The 19,889-nt window shown below is 38.7% G+C and overlaps 1 protein-coding gene across 1 annotated transcript in view; it reads right to left on the minus strand.

Moving 5' to 3' along the window:
* Nucleotides 1-19,889, minus strand: part of COL3A1 (collagen type III alpha 1 chain) — a 49,158-nt gene that overhangs the window by 11,637 nt on the left and 17,632 nt on the right. The window contains exons 2-32 of the mRNA XM_077785151.2: nt 19,381-19,586; nt 17,946-17,984; nt 17,262-17,378; nt 15,850-15,921; nt 12,609-12,674; nt 11,972-12,025; nt 11,638-11,691; nt 10,850-10,903; nt 10,639-10,692; nt 10,249-10,302; nt 9,736-9,780; nt 9,501-9,554; nt 8,521-8,565; nt 7,737-7,790; nt 7,334-7,432; nt 7,171-7,215; nt 6,954-7,052; nt 6,142-6,195; nt 5,902-6,009; nt 4,669-4,722; nt 4,448-4,546; nt 2,994-3,047; nt 2,549-2,647; nt 2,342-2,395; nt 2,176-2,229; nt 1,631-1,684; nt 1,311-1,364; nt 1,056-1,100; nt 869-967; nt 674-781; nt 120-173 (exon numbers count right to left, since the gene is read on the minus strand). Of these exons, the coding sequence (XP_077641277.1) occupies nt 120-173; nt 674-781; nt 869-967; nt 1,056-1,100; nt 1,311-1,364; nt 1,631-1,684; nt 2,176-2,229; nt 2,342-2,395; nt 2,549-2,647; nt 2,994-3,047; nt 4,448-4,546; nt 4,669-4,722; nt 5,902-6,009; nt 6,142-6,195; nt 6,954-7,052; nt 7,171-7,215; nt 7,334-7,432; nt 7,737-7,790; nt 8,521-8,565; nt 9,501-9,554; nt 9,736-9,780; nt 10,249-10,302; nt 10,639-10,692; nt 10,850-10,903; nt 11,638-11,691; nt 11,972-12,025; nt 12,609-12,674; nt 15,850-15,921; nt 17,262-17,378; nt 17,946-17,984; nt 19,381-19,586 (2,201 nt within the window). The remainder of the gene's footprint in view (nt 1-119; nt 174-673; nt 782-868; nt 968-1,055; nt 1,101-1,310; nt 1,365-1,630; nt 1,685-2,175; nt 2,230-2,341; nt 2,396-2,548; nt 2,648-2,993; nt 3,048-4,447; nt 4,547-4,668; nt 4,723-5,901; nt 6,010-6,141; nt 6,196-6,953; nt 7,053-7,170; nt 7,216-7,333; nt 7,433-7,736; nt 7,791-8,520; nt 8,566-9,500; nt 9,555-9,735; nt 9,781-10,248; nt 10,303-10,638; nt 10,693-10,849; nt 10,904-11,637; nt 11,692-11,971; nt 12,026-12,608; nt 12,675-15,849; nt 15,922-17,261; nt 17,379-17,945; nt 17,985-19,380; nt 19,587-19,889) is intronic.

Consider the following 19,889-nt stretch of genomic DNA (forward strand, 5'->3'; position numbering starts at 1 on the left):
CACAATGAGATTACAACTTCAGCTGTCCTAAATAGTATTATTCACTATGAGGTTACTCATATTCTAAGAGCTGGATGTGTAAAGCTGATGGATAAACTGTTGGATGTTTAAATACTCACTCTCTCTCCTCTTGCACCAGGAAGGCCATCAGCACCTTTACCACCAGGTTCTCCCTAAGAAGTTTAAGACATAAAAACCATGAGCAAAAAGGAAGCATGAGATGAGCCTAAATGGGGAAAAGGATCTCATACTGAGGGTCTCTCAGTAACCAGATTTTAATTAAACTGGGGAAGATATTTTGCCCAGTATTCAGCATCAGATACTACATTCTTTGATGAGGAAAAAACCCCAAATTGGTTCAAAATGAAGTCCAGACCAAATTGTCTTCCCATGGTATGAACTATTCTAATCATTAATTAGATTAAATAGAACTGTTTTATGTTCCCATCTCCCAAGAGATCCAGTGCAGCAAAATATCTAGCAAATATTAAACTGAGGGTAAAACCTCATATTTTTCAACATCTAGGACCCACATACCCCTGCTAAATCAAGAGTACTGCTACACCATCTGCACCTCTGAAATCAGGCCAAAGTGAAGATGTGGACAAACCCAGTGCTCTGTGTGTTTCTAGCATCAAATCCACATAAAATCAAAAGTGTGTGTGTGTGTTACCCTCTCCCCTTTTGGTCCAGGGCTTCCAGAAGCTCCTCTTTCTCCTGGCATTCCCTGTAAGCCAGGCAGTCCTGTGCCTCCAGGGGGACCAGGTGGGCCAGGAGGACCCTAAGGAGTAACAAAAAATAATTAGAAAAAACAAAATTAACCCAAATGGTAGCAGAATAGCAGAAAAGGAAGACATTCTGTGGGTACCTTGGCACCTTCTGTGCCAGCAGGACCTGGTCCACCTCTTGTTCCAGGAGGTCCTGGAGGACCTTGTGCACCACGTTCTCCTGGGATACCATTTTCACCCTGTGATTAAAAATGTGGTATTCTTTGTTTTCAGGCTCATATATTGTTAATTCATTTATGTCATAACAAAATTTTCTCTATTATTTACCTTAGGGCCTGGGAATCCAGGTCCTCCAATATCACCTTTTGGCCCCTGGTTATGAGAAAATAAGTGTAAGTTAGCCATGAACTTTACTTAGTACATCTGCATTGTGTTTGGCATTCTGTTTCTCTCCCTTGTTATTTCCCCAAATCAGACATTGCTGCTCTGAGGAGAGCTGAGAGCTGTCTGAATTTAAAAATATAATTTAGGAAGAACTTCTAATTAATTTTTTTTACCTAAAAAAAAGGAATTACTACTTACTGGTTCTCCAGGCTTTCCGTTCTCTCCAGCTGGTCCTGGTCCACCAGGCAATCCCTATATGAAAGAACAGTATTACCCATATTACATGGATAAGTTATGTATTTTTCCATCTTCAAATTTTTGCTTTTGACACAAAGGAGTGTGGCCAACTGATTACTTGTAACTTTTGTCAAGTGGTTGATCTATTATATTCTATTATATTCAAAATATAATATCTGGCACTCTAATATAAATGGTCAGGTGCCGATATATATTTTGTTTTTTAATTTTGTGTGTGGTAATCTATTAAAAAGAATCAGAAAACAATAAACAAACAGCACCTGGAGGCCAGGTGGGCCTGCTGGTCCTGGTTCTCCTCTCTCCCCAGAAGCACCCTAGAATCAAACAAATGAGGAAGAAAATCCATGAACTTGCCTGAGGACACTTCAACTTATAAACACCTCCTCACCTCTAATCTGCACCTCCTTATTGTGACCTGATGACAACATTGCAGAAGCTCAAAAGCCAGTGTATGTTGGTGTTGGGGTATTTGCTCTTTTCACTTCAACTCTTAGATGTGATCCAGCAGTCACATTTTAACTTGTCAGGAGTTTGAAATGCCATAAACATTAAAGGGAGCAACAATACACTTCTGCTTGAAAAGACCAAGAGCTCTAAACTGACCAGGTATGCCTGACTCAAGTTTCTCCCACTAAAGTTTTGAATATTTTTTCATTAAAATAAAGGCAAAAAGCTCTCTTATTTGTCTTCACAAAAGGAGATTTCTTTATAGCATTAAAAATATTTTCCTTCTTCTAAATTCCCAGTGTCTACCTGTAGATGCCAGACCCCTGATCATTGCCTCAGATGGGCCCACCACACTTACAGTAGGTCCTGGAGGACCTGGAAGGCCAACATCACCATTCTTTCCAGCAAGACCCTATTCAAAGACAAAATTAGGCTATGGTTAGAGAGTAATACCAATTTTGTAAGACTCATCAAGTTACTATTAATATTGTGTCATTATTAAACAAAATATTAGCAAAACTTACAGGTGGTCCAGGTGGTCCACCAGGCCCTCTTTCTCCATTCTTGCCTGGTGCACCCTTACAAAAAAGAAACACTACATTTGAAATACTTGTTTCTGGTCATTGGACAATTGTCTAAAGCAGCAGCACAAGATAGCCCCACTGTGGAGCAATTTAGTTTAACATTTGACTCATCAAGCATCAGCGCAGAAGGGGAGAAATCCCACTCACCTCATTGCCCTTAGGACCAGGGAATCCCATCACACCTGGCTGGCCACGTGGGCCTGGAGGGCCAGGTGGGCCAGAGCGTCCAGATTCACCCTGATTGCCCTGGGATAAGCAAAAAGGAAAGGAAGATGTGGCATCTGTGAGGTGAAATGAAGCAATTCCCAGGACTCATTAAATATTGAGTGACAGGGAGACACTATTCAAAACTCATTATGTGTTTTGTACTGCAACTCGTGACCCATCTACTCTGTGTTTTACACAGTACCAAATGACAGAGTTTGCAAGCTGCTCTCACAAAGATGCAGCATAAAAAGTCTTGGTAGTTAAAGCAAAGAGAGGAGAGAATTAATCTGTCTGTGATAACAAGCTGTCATGTGGATACTGTGGGATGAGGGTAAGGTTGGGTCAGCAGGAGGACTAGGATAAAATATTTGCACAATGTACGTACGGGAGGGCCAGGTTTCCCATCGCTTCCAGGGCTTCCTGGAATTCCGGGCAAGCCCTGCAAATTGCAAAAAAAAAAAAAAAAAAAGAGTGTTATACTTCAGTTTAAATTGTACATAATGAAGTTTCAGTTCATGAATATAAATACATAAAAACTATTGTTTGCTATCATCCTCTTTAATAAAGATTAAAACTCTTCCCATTCCCCTCAGCCAATGAATGGTGAAAATTGGAGATAGAAAACAAATTCTGTCATTATGGGTTTACTGTTTTTTCTGAGAGTTGTATATAAGCAAGACACCAGACATTAATTAATTAGCACAAAAATTACCTTTCATTATGTGGGAAACAAACTATATTTAGCTGGAAATAAAAAGGAATTAAACAATTCTGACTACACACCTCTACCTGAAAGCAACACAATATGCAACACTTTTTCATGAATCTTTTTTAAATTTCTAAATAATATTTTTGTTGTATTTTATATAGTTCATTTTCCTTGCCAGAAAAATCTTCTTTATCTCCTAGAGGCCTGCAGCTGGGCTTTTGAATGTCAATATATTTGTTGTTAGGAGTTGGCAATTCTTAGTACAGCTCCCAGAATGTTGATCCATGTACACTTAGATGTTGTCTACACAATAGGCCATCTCTGAAATGTTACTGATATGTACTGTAAAAAACTGACCAACAGCTTATTTTCTCTAATTGCAAATAAAAAATATAATACTCATGTATATTGAAATTAATTTCTAATTTAATTATTTAAATCTATTTACATAATAACTGAAATAGAAACATATTTAAATAAAACCCCTGTAGAACTATGACATGAAATAACTCACGCACACAAAGATCAAAAGAGCAAAAGGAAGCTAAAGGAGGAGACTTTATTTCTGACCTCGCAATATATAGAATTCTAAAAGTGACAGTGGATTGGAGGATGAAATTCCCACCTCTCCAACTGCACTGGTCAAACCAACAGTCCATCAGCTCTCTCCTCCCACAAAGAAGAATGCAAAACAATCATTATTTTTATGACAGTGCGTGAGAAACTCCAGTAGAAATATGTAAACATCAGAAGGCATAGAAAACTTTTACAAGAACTTTAAAACCTTTAAAAGAACAGGGTGACAAACCCCTAAATACCTAATGTCAGAATTTGCTGCAATGTAAAGAGCTAATGCAGAAAATCACCCAATGCTGGCTCATATTAAAGGCATTTCCCATGGCAGAGCCTGGCATGCTCTGGGAGCCTTCCCAAAGCCTCCTGTCTCCGTTGTGGCAGTGTCCTGGGAATGCCCTGTGACTGCTCAGTTACCTGTCCCACCATGATGGATGCTACTATTGCCGAAAGGAACTCATAGAAAGGATTTCTAGTTGGACTGCTCTATCACATCAGCTCAGATGAGTCACCTCTAACAGAGTTTATCCCATTTTCCCAGACATGTCCTGTCTTACTCTCATTCCAGGAAGACCTGGGCCTCCGTCTTGTCCACGCTCTCCTGCAGGTCCGCTGGGGCCAGGGGGACCTGGGCTGCCACGCTCACCTGCAGGACCCTGGATAGAGAGGTGGAGATTCACAGCAAGGGAATCAGCATCATGTTGAGTCTGAAACTGTCCATCCAAATTCGCATGGATTCTCCAAAAGTTTGGAGACTTATTTGGAGGAAGATTTATACCTTTTCGCCGGGAAGTCCATTGCTACCGGGTAAGCCACGGAAGCCAGGGGAGCCCTGCCAGATGAAAAGCAAGCTATGGATCATAGGCAGTACTACACAGGCAACAGCAACTGGGTTTTCTTCTAAACTATTTACCATTAGACTTATCATTATGAAAGTTAATGGGGAAAAAAAAAGGATGAAAGTGGTATTTCACTGCAGTAAGAAGGACTGCAGATAATTTTGTCTTTGATCGTAGTGCTCCTGTTGAAATTGTAGCCTGTCCTCCTTTATTTTTAGCTGGCCCTGCATCATTATTTATGAGTTTTCTAAAGTACTATAAAAAACAAAATCACATTCAGTATTGATAATTATTTTCCTCTAATTCAATACTGAGAAGAGCTCTGTTGAATTGTTTTAATATTTATATTTGCTATTATCTTTATAAAAGAAATTTGAATTATAAATTTCATTTTGCAGCTCCTTTTATATGTTTAGTACGATTAATTAGTTCATTATGCATCTTTGGTTTCCTCATAGCTTCAGCAAATATTGCAATCAATTATTAAGTTAAGGCTTACAAATAGATCAACACAATTTCCTTTGCTTCTGATGGGAACAGAAATCTAAAATTTGTAATGGTGTTGATATTTATTTTGTTGAATAAAACAATTAGTGAATTTCTCTGTGAGAGTTATTAAATTTTTGGAAAATTATTTAATATAGTAGCCAATAAACCTATTTGCATTTGAAATATTATAACATAGACAACATCCTGACAATGTTGTTAATGATATTGAAGATGTATTAACAATAGAGATGTTAACATAAAGACATATCTTGAATGTAGAAAAATTTATATGAATTTCACATTTCAGAGCAGAAATTCTTTAATTGTTTATTTTTGTGAAATGAGAAGTAATTTTGAAATTTTGATTATTTGTTCCCCTTGTAGCTCCCATAGTTTATGATTGCTTCTCAGCAAAAATCTTTCGGTGAAACTTCCAGATATATAAAATCACTGCTTCTTCTATATCAAAAACTGAAAGAAAAAATTTTTTTCTAACTGAGATAGATCTAATAGCTACAATTCAGGTGAGAAACTAGATAAGAATTCTCCCCAGTTTTGTGACCCAGTTTCACATCTGGAATTTGCTGAGAAGGTATATGGAGCCAAATTTCTCCTAGAAGTGTTTTGAACTTCAGAATTTTCTGTCTCTGTCTTGGCTCAAAAGGTTGTGTACCACAGCTCACCCTCTCTCCAGGGGTACCAGGTACTCCGTTCTGCCCAGGCTCTCCATTTGCACCTCTTTTTCCTTCCTCACCAGGAGGCCCAGGAGCACCTGGGGTTCCGTTTTCACCCTGGCAACAACAGAAACCAAGCCCATCAGTGAATGAGAAGTCTCCAAAAAACCAAACCCCGTTGGTATGGGGAATGATTCAGGGTTCAGAGTTCTTGAAAGAAGTCTCTGGACACATTTTGAAATTACTTACACGCTCGCCTTTTGGTCCTGGGTCTCCTTTCGCACCATCCTTACCAGGGTCTCCCTAAAAAGTAGACAATCCCATTAAAATGATGGATTGCAGCTGGGCATCATTCTGGAGCTACTAGATGTACTGAAATACTAGGAAGAAGACATGATATTTCAAAAATATTAACTCCTTTTTTTAATTTAACATTCTGCAAAGGAAACAGCATGCACTGGCTGAACACATAAGAGGAAGCCATGGGACTCCTTAAAAATGCAGTAAAGGAAAGAAGTGATACAATCTTAAAGACCATTGAGTAAAATTTGATTTCCGTTTCTGAGCTATTTCAGGCATCATTGAGTCTTTTGTTGAACATCCCTGAATATTTTCTCTGACAAAGAGCTACATGTGGTGTAAGGCTCTAAGAAAAGGGTCTGCTAGGGTAAGTGACAGTGAAAGACAAGGTACAACTCACAGCCCTTCGGAATGAAAATCAGTGAAAATAAGACTGTAAAACAACAGATTTTGTCTGATGTAGCCAATTTACACAAGCAGTATCTCTGTTGTATCTGAATTGGTAGATAATTTAGGAAAGCAATTGGGTATTATCACCATATTTATGTATAGTCTTTATATACAGCAATAAATATATGTACGAAACAAAATATGTTATATACTTATAAAAATAATTGCCTATTTTCATTATAAAATAATTTATTAAACCATTTCAAGTTACTATGAGGAGATAAATGGAGTTTTTTTTAATGGCATCAGGCTAGCTTCCACCATATTTGTTGGTACAATAATACATGGTGTAAATACCATTAGTAACTCACCGGACTGCCTTTTGCCCCAGGGTTTCCACTTGCACCTGGAGGACCTGGAAGACCACGGCCTCCTGGCAGACCAGGAGCACCAGGAATACCTGAAGGTCCCTGTAGAGAGAGAACAGACAGAGATGAGGAGGGAGTGGCATTAATGGACTCTACCCAGACCAAAGAGTGACCCTCTCCAACAGAGTGCAGTGATGGCAGACAAGTGGAAAGTACCCACCATTTCACCCTTGTTGCCAGGGCTTCCAGCTCTTCCAGGAGGGCCCTGGGGGAAAAAAAAGGGTGAGTAACCAATGCTGCAAACTCAGGACCAGAACAAAGGGCTCTGTGAAGAGCAGGTGACACAGCACCTGTCAGGCAGGTCCCAAGTGTTACTGATGTACCTGAGGCCCAGGTGGCCCAGCATTGCCCTGAGGACCAGGTTCTCCCCTCTCTCCAGGACTACCACTAACACCAGCAGGACCAGGAGGACCAGCTTCCCCCTATGGAAAAAAAAACAAACCAACATTAAAATGAGAAAATTAAGGCATTTTAGTCATCTCCAGGGCAATCAACATTAAATGAATGTTTTCTACCACTCAGTGGTGTTTTGTTGTGGGCATTCATGAAGGTGATGAGGATTGGATTTGTCTCATGCTGCATACAGCACATCTGTTCAAGGCTTGGAAACAGTGCAATAGCAGCCAGGAAAAGGAGGGCTCATAAAATAATGATGTAGAGTGACATCAGCTGTGTAACTAGAGAAAGGACCAAATCCCATGTAGTTATGTGGCTTTAGTTGAGTACCTTAAAACCTGGAGAGCCTGGAAATCCTGCAGTTCCAGGGGGACCTGGGGGACCCTTAAAAGTGAAAGAAATACTATTAATGCAAAAGGTAAAAGCCATATGGAATAAATCTTAAGTTAAAAAAGGGAGTCTGATTCTGGGATTTTTCTCTGAATAAGGAAACACCTGGAAAATAGCAAATATAAATCATGCTGTAAAAGATAAGATTGGCTAGTCCTAAAATATCACACCTACATCTTAGTTACCCTGACTTTTACATGTTCAGTTGAACTTCTGTGTTTCAAATTTAAAAACATGAAATCCATCATCAAGGAGAGTAAGTTATAAAAAAACTTTCAAAATTTGTTCTAATTATAAAAAAAGAAGGAGAAAAGAAAGCCAACACAGCTGTTTCACACACAAGTGGACATGCTCAGGTTTCTAGGCAGATGGGAAAGCAAAATATTTGCCAGCTCCAGAGAACTAAATAATTTATTTGATAAGATCATTCAAAATTTGATCTTCATGAAGTGTATCAATTCCATCCATTTATATGTTCTCTGAGAATAATCTGGGTTTGGATTTTTGCATTTCCTGATTTACAGTGTTAAAGCTCTCCTATCACACTGTGTCCTTCAAGTATATTAACCAACAAAATAAAATATACACAATTGAAATACAATTAAATATAATGCTCATTCTTGAACAAGTGCACCCCAATTTCAGGTTTGCTGGCACTGCAGAACAACTGCTAGAAGTAATTAGACTAAAGCAACACTAATACTGAAAGTCAAAGTTGCCTTACAGGTGGGCCTGCTGCTCCTGGAGATCCGTCTTTGCCATGGGCACCCTACAGAAAGAAGAGAGGTATTAGGTACAGAGCACTGCCCTGGACACAGAACACACATCCTTTCATGACTCAGGGACCATATTTTTGTGTCAGTGCTTTCCCAACTTTGTTGACTAAGACCCAAGGATTCTTTAAGTAAGAAATTCAAAAGTAATAATTAACTGAATATTTTGTGAAGGAATATGCAATACTTGATGTGATTTGCTCTGTGACAGAAAGATGTAAAAATACATTCCTATTAAATTTCTTAAGGAAACAACAGCTACATTCACATTGTCTGAGTGAATAAGTAAGAGTGCAATAGATGTATATTTAAAAGTAACAGCAACTTCTGATTCACATAAAAGACTAAATTTGACTCAAAAAACATGATTGAACACTGATGACTTATACCCTGTTGCCTGTTTTGCAGCCATATTAGACCAGACCCTCTGCTCAGGTTATGCAGTGTCTGCAGAAACAAGGTGCTGGCTCTAAACTGCTTTGTTGATTGTGTTGAATTCTATTGAACTAAGAATTCCTTCAGAGCGAGGGACATACTCTCTAACCCATCAAAGGGGAATTTTATAGTTTCCCACAAGTTACTTCTGAGATTGCATTTTTTGCCTCTCTCTACCGTCCCCTGCCACTCTTCGCTTCCATTCCTCCTCCCTGCTCCTCTTTGCCAAACCTGAGCTTATGCTGAAACACTGAAATCTGTGTAATCTATTAATTTTAAAAAGTGAAACAGGAAATAAGATGGTGAATGTGTTGTGGATTACAAGTGTTACATCTATAATTGGGGACTGAAAAGTTTTCATGTGAGATTTTTAACCGATGCTATATAGTTTTTTCTCCTTTGCATTACAACTGCTTTAAGGAAGTGGAGAATTCTTAACATACTGAGTTCAAATATGTGCTGCCTCTGGATAAGAACAATGTCTGCAACTACTTACAGGGCCACCAGGATTCCCAGGTCTTCCTCTTTCTCCAGCTGGACCTCTTGGTCCCTAGAAAACATGTAAAAATGAATCTGTTAAATGGCTTCAAAAATCAGATGGCTGAGCAAAGAGACAATGCTCTCATTTGTGTAACTCACTATTGTCCACTGCAGGTTGGACAATAATTAAAGCTAAAAGGCCGAGGAACAATTCAGCTAACATTTAAACACTCCAGGATGCACATATTTACCGGTTGGCCTGGTGCTCCATTTACTCCAGGAAGACCAGTTTCACCCTGTTAAAGAGAGAAAAGAAAATTAACTTTGGTGAGAACATATTTTGGTTTATTCAATGGGAAGAGATGCAGAAAAAAGCCCAATTTGTTATCCCTTCCTATGGGGTGCTGGGTGTCCTCAGCATGAACTGAGTTCTGAGAAGTGTAAACAAGTGCCAAATCAAAAATTAAACAGGAAGTAAAAATCAGAAAGACTCAGCTTTCAAAATACTATGCAAGAAAGTCAGATGACCAAGACTTGTCCCTTCATTTTGGTATCTCATGCTTATTATAGCTGGAAAATTGAGACATGATTGGGTTCTGAATGCCTAACTCCTTTGGAATGATTAATATTCTTTTCACTGAGGTATCAAATGGGCTTCTTTAATGCTTATTGTATTTTTATAATTGTTTAAGATGCAAGGCACAGGTATACAACAAATAATGAGGTCATTACCTACTTAGAAAGATGACAGTCTAGATTTTTACCTTTGGACCAGGGGCACCACTGTCACCTTTGGCACCATCTTTTCCATCAAAACCCTGTAGGGAAGTAAAACCATATCTGTGAATTGTATTCCTCCTACATTTGGGAAAACTTGATTCCTCTTGGCAAAATATTAAGCCCCCAAAAGGGGCATATTTTCAATAATGAGTGCTATCAGCTGTTGGAACCCTTCTTGGCATTAGAGATGGAGCTCTACCACTGAGGTAACCAGAAAAAACTTGAATCTTTGTTGTGGAAGTTCAGATGACATTGTGCAGAAATTAATTCTATGATTCAGTCTTGGAAATGATGACTGAAAGATCACAACTGTGCAGCACCATAATTCAAGGAGAGTAACAGACTCAGCTATAATCAATATACTCAATACTTACTCGTTGGCCTTTCATCCCAGGCATCCCAGGCATCCCAGGGTGTCCTTTGTGACCCTAAACACATACATATAGAAAGATTCATAAATCAGGTACTCATTGTATGAAGGGCACAAGCCAATGTGCACTGTGTGTCATGTTCACTTGACTAGCTTGATATGGGAAAACAAAACCTATGATTACAAGGTCATTGTTATTGGGAGATTTTCCATACCGGTAACCCAGGGATTCCACGATCTCCATTCCTGCCTGGTCTTCCTGGTTCTCCCTGTTGAAAGAAAATAATTATTTTTAGTGGTTTTTTATTGCTTGACTCACTGGTAAAGCGCCAGTTGTGGTAGAACAAGGTGAGTTGGAGTAAGCAGGTGAAACTTCCACCAAACAGTGGTGGTCTTGCAAATCCTCTCAGGGTGACAGTTCACTCTGTCACTACCTTCTAGATAACAACTGCCAGAATTTATAAACTCAGCTTTTAACAAGATTCTAGTTGATTTCTAAGTTACTTCAAGACAACCTTTAGCAAGAGATGATCCCATTAAACTTATCTTTCTTAGTAAAACACTCAAAATGAACACAAGCTGTATGTTTGCACCTTGCCTGGTACTCCACCTGTTCAGGACTCCCGGCTGTGACACAGACAATGGTGTCAATGGCTGTAAGCCCCATAGTAAGATTTTAAGGGAGCAGAAAGCTACCACTACTGCTTGATTTTCTTTATAATTGCTAATTTATTTTGTACCAAATAAATAGCATGTTTCATGCTTACATGTTTTTTTTTCTAAACAATCAAATTGCCTGTTAAAATTGAACCCTTTATGGAATGGATGATTACACTTTATGTAAGCCAAATTTACTCTCTTGAAGACATGTTTTCAAATAGAGAAATAGGGAGATGTTAAAAATTCTCAAATGCAATAATATCAATGCCCTCTACTGTCTTGCAACTTAATGAACTATTTTTTTCCTATTTATTAATAACAGGATGAATAATAGTGAACTTACATCTTTTCCTGGTGGACCAACTGGGCCTATCATTCCAACAGGACCTGGAGGACCCTGTAGAAAAGCATTATATATATATATATAAATATATATAATATAATTAGTTATGTATTATACATAAATTATATTATATATTAACTACAATAATAACAAATACTAAGTATTTTTCAAGCTAAAAATGCATTAGGCATCATAAATACTTGTTCATTCCACATGCATCAAAATAAACAACTAGGATAAACTGCAACATTTCCATCCACTGCAGAGGTGACACAGATTCATGCTTTTAAGGTCATGGTTTTAACATGCACAGTGATACTGAATGGGTACATACGGGAGGGCCGGGCTGTCCTGGCTCTCCAGGGGAGCCCTGGTATCCAGCAGAGCCCTGGAATGCAGACAAAAACTCAGTCAAGATGTGAACAACTACATGCACCATTCCATGGTGCAGTTATATTTTATAATCCCATAATTGTAAGGAAAACTGTAGTCAGATCAGTCAACAAATGACCAAAGATGAAATTACCAGAAACAAGTAGAACATGCCTCCATGAAAACAGAATTAATCTGCCCCTCTAAAAGGAGACAGATGTTGAAAACTCAGACCATTGGTGTGTTCATTGAATGTGTATCCCACTTTCTTTACATCCTGTTAATATTTTGTATGGATAGACATTTGGGAATGACAACAGGATGTCAGGCAGTGGCATGTCTTCAAATAATGTTAACTGACACCCCATGGACTTGCAGAGATCTCAAGGGGTACACAAGGATTTAAGCCAGCACAGTATATTGACCTCAGCTCTTGAGTCTTGGTGATGGTACAGCCCGAGATGACATTTATGCATAAAATTCTTCAGCATACTATCTAGTTTTATCAGTTGAAAAGGTGCTTAACATTGATGACAGAGAAAAAGAGAAGCTCATATAGAAGAATACAAGATGATTACAAGAAGATTAATGTTACTTACAGGGGGACCTGCATGACCAGGTGGGCCAGGGGGACCACTGGGGCCAGGGGGTCCTGGAAAACCACTCTACAGTGTAGATTAAAAAACAGTAGTTACATTAATGTACTATAAATATAAAGCTTAATATAATTGCAGTAGTCATCAATAACTGTGAAATAAACTTTTACGTAATTAGTTCAGAGACAAATCCTTGGTGACCTGCACTTGGTGCAGTAAAAAGGAAGCAGCAGTATATTCACACAGTGCTGAAGAAATACATTGTCTAATTGTCCCTTCAGAAAAGGCTTCACTGGGTTGTTCCTTGCAGGCTTGGCTAACATACTCCCAAGGTATTTTCAGAGCTGCAGCTTTTCATTTTTGAATCACTACTGCCTTTCTCTAGACCCCAGAGGGATGCTCAGAACTCTGCTTTTCAGCTATCTGAAGGGAAAGAATAGAAAGTAGAACTGAATTTGTTAGACAGAAAAAATGAGTGTCAGCTTCTCTTCTGTGCAACTGGGATTAATTAGCCCAACACCAGAGATTCCTCATGACCTAGAGATACACTGAATTAAGGCCACACTTTTGTTGCTGTCAGTAAGGCAAACATTTTCACCAATGAAATATTTTATGAACTTTAACAGCCATAAGAAAAAAATGAGGTCTGGACTAATGGAAACCTCAATATTTCTACTTCTTGTAGCAACAACCACAAAAGTATTTTATATGGCAAAACAGAAAGCATTTTAAAGTAAGCGCAGTGGTCTACTGCAGCTATATGTTTTTTTAAAAAAAAGCTTTTGTTAAATTAAACTCTTCATATGTTTCCTACACAAAAGAATCACATATATGGATAATATGAGGATAACTGTGTGCCCCAGTACTGACAGAATATTCCATAGTTAGTATTGCATGGAATGTGTTTCACGGGATATTGTCATAGTGTGTCAGAAAAGGTCAGGACAATTTTATTAACCTAATTTTCATAATACAAGATTATCAGTATTGCTGTGCTATGCTAGCATGTGCGTGACAGTACACTACTGTACTACAAAAATAAGTAATATTAGTTCACTGTTGACTTTTGTCTAAAAAAGTGAGCCATTTTAATATTTGCTGTTTTCTAGGAGAGAAGTACAGAAAGAGGCAGAGCTGTGAGGGTTTGGGAAATGGGACTACCTCTGATATGTGAATACAATGAGCAGACCCTGTTAATTGTTAGAACTCATTTGGTATAAAGTAGCTCTAGATCCAATCAGAATTGAAGCCATCAACTCATCAACAGCAATCAATCAATTAGACATACAGCTATAAACAAATGAGATACAATTTTTATCAAGTTATACACTGAGGAGATAAACTGATAGTTAGGGGTGTGCTTGCTTCTAGAATCTCCAGACTTTGAACAGATGAACATCCTCCCCTTAGTGATTGTGCACTGGTGGGAAGAGACAAAGACAATATGTGGAGGTTACATGGGCAAGTGAAGAGAAACTGTGATGTAAAGCACAAAATCAGTCTACAAGTGGTGTAAAGCCACAGGAATGCAGCAATGGAGAGATGTGTGATTGAGGAAATACCAGACATGGTAACCACACACAGCCAAGGTTGGTACTATATTTTATTGTTTTGCTAATATTCCAAATTATTTTGGTTTTGGAAATTTACTAATTAGGAGTATTTAAATTAAATTCAATAAATTTATAAAATAATAAAGAAATTAGTCCATGTAATGAAAATTATAAACACTATTTAGCTCTAGTAATTTCAGCCACATCTGCCTGTAACTGCTGGTACTTACTTTGAGGTCACATATGCTATAATGCAATATAAAAGCCCTTACGACTTGAAAATATACAGACAACCCTGAAGATGTTCTACGGTGCTCAATAAAGTAGTTTGGTGGGGTTTTTTAACCCAAGTCCAGGAGTCAGAGCACAAGAAATAACTAATCACTTCCAGGCAAAAAGCCAAAATAGAGAGGACAACCACAGTTGTTAACTGAAGGTGTCTCTGTTATCTGCCTGGTTCAGCACGTCCCATATTAAGACACCATGTATCAGAATGTAGATGGTATGACAGCTGTGGGTGAAAACTGTGAGGAGTGAATAGGAATAAATGAATGAACAAGGACAAAAATGGATGGTGGAAGAAAAATGTACAGATGATCATATTAGCCAATGAAGGAGGTAGAAATAGATTAAAATGAAGGTGAGAAAATAATGGCTATATTTCAGGAAAAAGAGCTGTTATAATTAGTAAACCTTATTTCACAAGTTGATCGAATGGGATTCCTTCCTGCCCGCCTCCCTCCCTCTCTTTTCTTCCTCTCCTTCCTTCATTTTCTTGGAACTGCCTAACAGTGCTGCAACATGTGATATCCAAACCATGTTATGCAGATTTGGGCTGTAAATAGTGATTACATTTAATGAAGCACAACCAATTTCCAGTAGCAAGAGGCAGAGCTCGCTACTTGCAATTCACCACACCCTCTATGTAGCAGATTTCCTGAATCAAGAACACTTCATGTTGAGTATCTCTAAATCCCAGTGCCTAAAAGGAGAATAATAAATTGCAACATTCAGATTTATATTACACATGAAGCATAGCTCAGGTACAACTCTTTGAGGCAGTCCATGCTTTTTCTCACTTAAGAACCTGAAAATCTTGGACCTGGTCTGGGAGGCAGATACAGCATCCTTAGTACACAGTCTGAGTAGCTGTGGGTAAAAAAATGGTAATTGAGTTTTGGAATGAACAAAGTTTATAAGAAGGGTTTACTCACTTGTTATCAGGCAAGTTTGGATCATGGAAAAGTTAGCAAGTATGGAATATCATACTCAGTAAATACAAATTATACTGAGTGGGTGAAGGAAGATTAAAGGCAGTGGAAGAGACAAAGATTGTTGGAAGGAAGGGAAGAAATTAGTGGAAGAATATCAAGCAGATAAACGAGGAAATTACATGAGAGAGAAAGGAAAAAATTATTAGGTAGTGTAAGAAGGTCAATCACAGACAGAGATGAGGAAAAGGAAGGTAAGAAACTGAAGAAAGAAAGTTAAAATAAAAAATCCAGATCATCTATAGCTACTTCCTAGAACAGTTTTGCTGAACAAACTGGTGCCTTACATCACATTCAGCTTGCAGGCAATAATTAAATGAAAAATTATATTGTTAGATTAAAATCAAGGTACATTCACATCCAAGGTATGAGCAGAAAATGTGTTCTTTAAAAAGAAGAAAAAAAACTTTATCATCTTACAATGGGTTGTGGGTACCCAATACCAGCTCCACCAGCCTTCACATCATAGGAGTCATACTGTGGAGAAAAACTCTGTAAAAGAAATAGAGAAAAAAAAAGAAAGAGAAAAAGAAAAAGTGATTGCTACAAACCAAATAAGTATTTTTCCTGCAGTGATATAGCAAATGCATGGAAATAACTGCTTTGTATCTGCTCAGTAGTACTAGCTTGACCTATAGCTGCCATATATTTACATAAGAGAAGCCCAGCCAGTGTCTTCTTTCTGAGGCCATGGTGACATTAGGTCCCTAGGCTGGGCACATCCATTTTTCTTCTGGAAAGCTGGGACTCAGCTGAACCACAGAATGACCTTTCTCCTTTTACTCTGGTTTGACTCCTTCTGAGCTTCTTTCCCCATTTTCACTGTCTCTTTTCTGTTGGACTTAGTTGTCACTCAAGGAAGTTGATGAAATATTTTATGCTGCTCTAAAGAGAACAGCTGTTTATAATTATTATAATTTTCCTGATTTCTTTTACCTGTGCCTAATGCATGACTAATTTCACATGAGCAGACAGTCAGATGATGTGCATTAGTGCACTGATGCATTATTGGCCCACAGGTGGTTGAGCAGGAAGGGCTGAACACGTGCAGTGTTCTGCCTGTTCCTCCAAACCACTGTGGATCCAGCTCCTGCACTGAGCAGGTGCAGGCAGGACTCCTGATACCAACCCTCCTGTCAGGATCCAACAACTCATCTTTGATACGGGGTTGGAATGGGAGACTAATTCAACCTGTTTTCCTCTCCTGTGTTTGCCACCCCAAACCAGTGTCACTGGTGCCCACTGGGACTGGTAAACTGATCCACAGCTCAGTCCTGCAGAGGCAATCCCTTTCTGAATTAAATAAAAACAAGACAGCTTTCCTCAGTTTCTGGTATACCTAGGAATGGGAAGCATGTATGGAAGTTATAATCAATGGCCTGTATTCAGAAGTAGCAATTGTTTCAACACAAAATGTTTATCAGCTTTGTGCTAAAGAAGTCCCATCTTGCAAACCTGGGCTTGGTGGCCTGCATGGATGACAATGTCACCCTGTAACAAAGCACTGCTCTTGCTCAGTGTGCCTAGCCCTTATGAAATGACTTCAACATTCAATGAGCCAGAAATAAACAGATACCATGATAAATAGTACTTGCATGGCACTTCCCTGCCAGCAGAGCAGCAGTGCTTCAGTCTAGTCCTGTTGGAATGTTAAACATGCATTGACAAAATACAGGAAAGTATAAGACTTCCCTACCACCCATCTCTGTTTTCCAAAGGCACAAATGGGATGGATGTCCCTGAAAGCAAAGCACCTGGGAAGGTGCAAGGGACAGCATTGCTTTGCATGGCTATGTGCACCAAGGTAGAAGCTGAACATAACAATGACTTACACCTCCACTTATACTGGGACACGACTGGCAGATTCCAGGGGGCCCAGGAGCTCCAGGGCTCCCTGGCTGTCCTGGTGGGCCAGGTGGACCATTTCTGCCTGGAACTCCAGGAGAACCCTGCAAAGGCACAAACAGAGCAGATACAGATGTTGTCACTTGCCTCCAACTGCAAAGACACTGAGGGACAAACCTTTCCATTTGTAACAAAGTCTGTGTGTCTGTGGGAAACCTCTCCTCAACAAGGCCACAACCAAACATCCAGGGAACACAGACAAAATTCACACATGGAAACACTTGGTTAATGGAACCTTGTTAAAAGTGATATATTAGCAAACTCATCAGAAATATTTAGCAGTTCAGTCCCAGAATCTGAAATTATTACTGCTAGTAGAGCCTTAAAGATTTTTTTTTCCACCTTCTGTAAAGAAATATAACAAAACATAACAAATGTGATACAGTTTGGACTGTAAGAAACCCTGTGTTCTTTCAGTTTAAATTTTTGAGTGTTGTTGAAGCTAAAGTTCTACTTCAAAATAACTATATGACGCAGTCCTGCTGCAGACAGTTCAGACATCGATGAAAGTAGGATATCTTAGCAGCTTGAATGGGATATATAGCACTAGAGGAATGGGATCTTGATTTTGTTCCTTTCCTTGGGGGAAAAAAAAAAAAAGCTGCACTTACAGGGTCTCCTTTGGGGCCTCGGCTGACTACTCCAGGAGTCTACAAAAAAAAAAAAAAAAGGAAAGGTAATTAAATCAAAAAACAGGATCAGAATAAAACAAAAAAAATTGCACACACAAACAAGCAAAACGTTTAAACATTTGATGCAATTTTCTCACATGAATTCCATTTATGCTTATTCAGTATATTTAAAAGCTGTAGGGTTTTTGGTCAGTCAATCTACTATTGCTTGGATCATTCATAGAATTACACCTCCCCTAGAGGCAAAACCATGGCACTAATGAAGTCAGTAGAGCTTTGCCATTGAGTGCAATGGAGACAGAATTCCACTGTGGAATGCTGTGATAGTTTTCTTGTGTCCTTCTCACTCCAGCACGAGAATTGTGATGAGCTAATTTTAAATTCTCAGATCTACTGCTCCAATTTATTTATTTTTCAATTAATAATTCAGTTACATGTTACTACCTGGATTTTCAATTTTTGTGTTCAGCTGCTACCAATAACAAAGAATATTCAGATAAATGATCCTGAATCTTTCAAGATGGCATTTCCCTGTGCACCATCCAAGGTCATCAGGACAGCTTCCAATGTCCTGACCAAACTCCTACATTTGTGTGTGACATATCTGTCTGTGACATTCCATGTGTAAACAGATGTGCTGTAGAGCTACAGAAATGCATCTTCTCTCTCTTCCTCACACCTCTATCACTCTCTTGTTTTCTAGATAAGGATTCTAAATGTGTCTGTGGCAACCTAGGTCCTTTAACAGAATCTCACAGATCTTTAACACCGGTGAAATGTTCAGATAAGCTGCAAGCTCAGTATAGCTGGCTCACTCCTTGAAAGTCTTAGGCAGGGGGCATGTACTAACATTCTTGATTTTCCTAAGGCCAAGTTCCTGCAACTGGTTTATATAATGTTGGTGGTTATAAAAAGATGGTGATAAATTAGTGATAAAAACAGTATAATCACCTTTCCTTAACAGGGCATTAAATCAGCAATAAACCTGCAAAAGGAAATTCACTCTGTGATGATGTAGAATTGAGTTGGTAAGAAATGCAGATTCAGAGATGCTATGAAAGTTCTGTAATTTTCTTTGACTCTGTGTTGGCATTACTTTCATGGATATGGATTGAGTATGAAGTCAAAAATAAGGTGCTTGCATTATTCCTATGCTTTTCCATAAAATGAAACATGTAATGTCTAGTTGCTGCCCTCTGTCCGTTTCTACTATTTTGGTGCCCATTATCTACATAAAACTGAGTTGGAAGACTTAATATCATCAGCTGCATTTTCCATCCTACGTATTTGCCTAAATTCAGAAAATGGCATTGAAAAGAAAAGCATTTAAGAACATCTAAGCCAAAATGAATTGAAGTTGACGTGCATCAAGAAGGCAGCAACACCAAAGAAACAACAGTAAGAATAAACTTACTCTTGGAGGTGGTGTTGTTGTTTGTGGGCATACTGGACAGCACTCTCCAAAAGGAATCTCTGGGTTGGGGCAGTCCAGCTCCTGATCATCACAGATAATGTCATCGCAGAGAACAGATCCCGAGTCGCACACGCAGATCTGGCATGGCTCTGGTTTCCAAACATCCCTGTCAGCATAAGCCTGCCCAAGATGGGTACATCCTGTGACTGCAAAGAGAGACAAAATTGTGTTGGATATTATTTCAAATGTGTTTTCCAAATTACAAATGAGTGACATGGAAATTGTTTGATTTGTTTAGTTTCCTGGTTCACGCACGTGAAATAAAAGGCTAAATGCTGCTCTTCAGGCACTGGGGGGATCTGTTACATGAATTGCAGAGTCTGCTCTGAGTTTATAAACAGGCATCAGTGGAAACCTCCTGGAGCTTAGCCAAAGCCCAATTAAATCTCTGATAATCTTCTGTCTTGAGTAATTTTAGTGTCAGACAGAATTACTGTCTAATTAGCAAT

The sequence above is a fragment of the Lonchura striata genome, chromosome 7 (assembly GCF_050655825.1).
Source record: "Lonchura striata isolate lonStrDom1 chromosome 7, ASM5065582v1, whole genome shotgun sequence".
NCBI classification, from domain to species: Eukaryota; Metazoa; Chordata; class Aves; order Passeriformes; family Estrildidae; genus Lonchura; species Lonchura striata.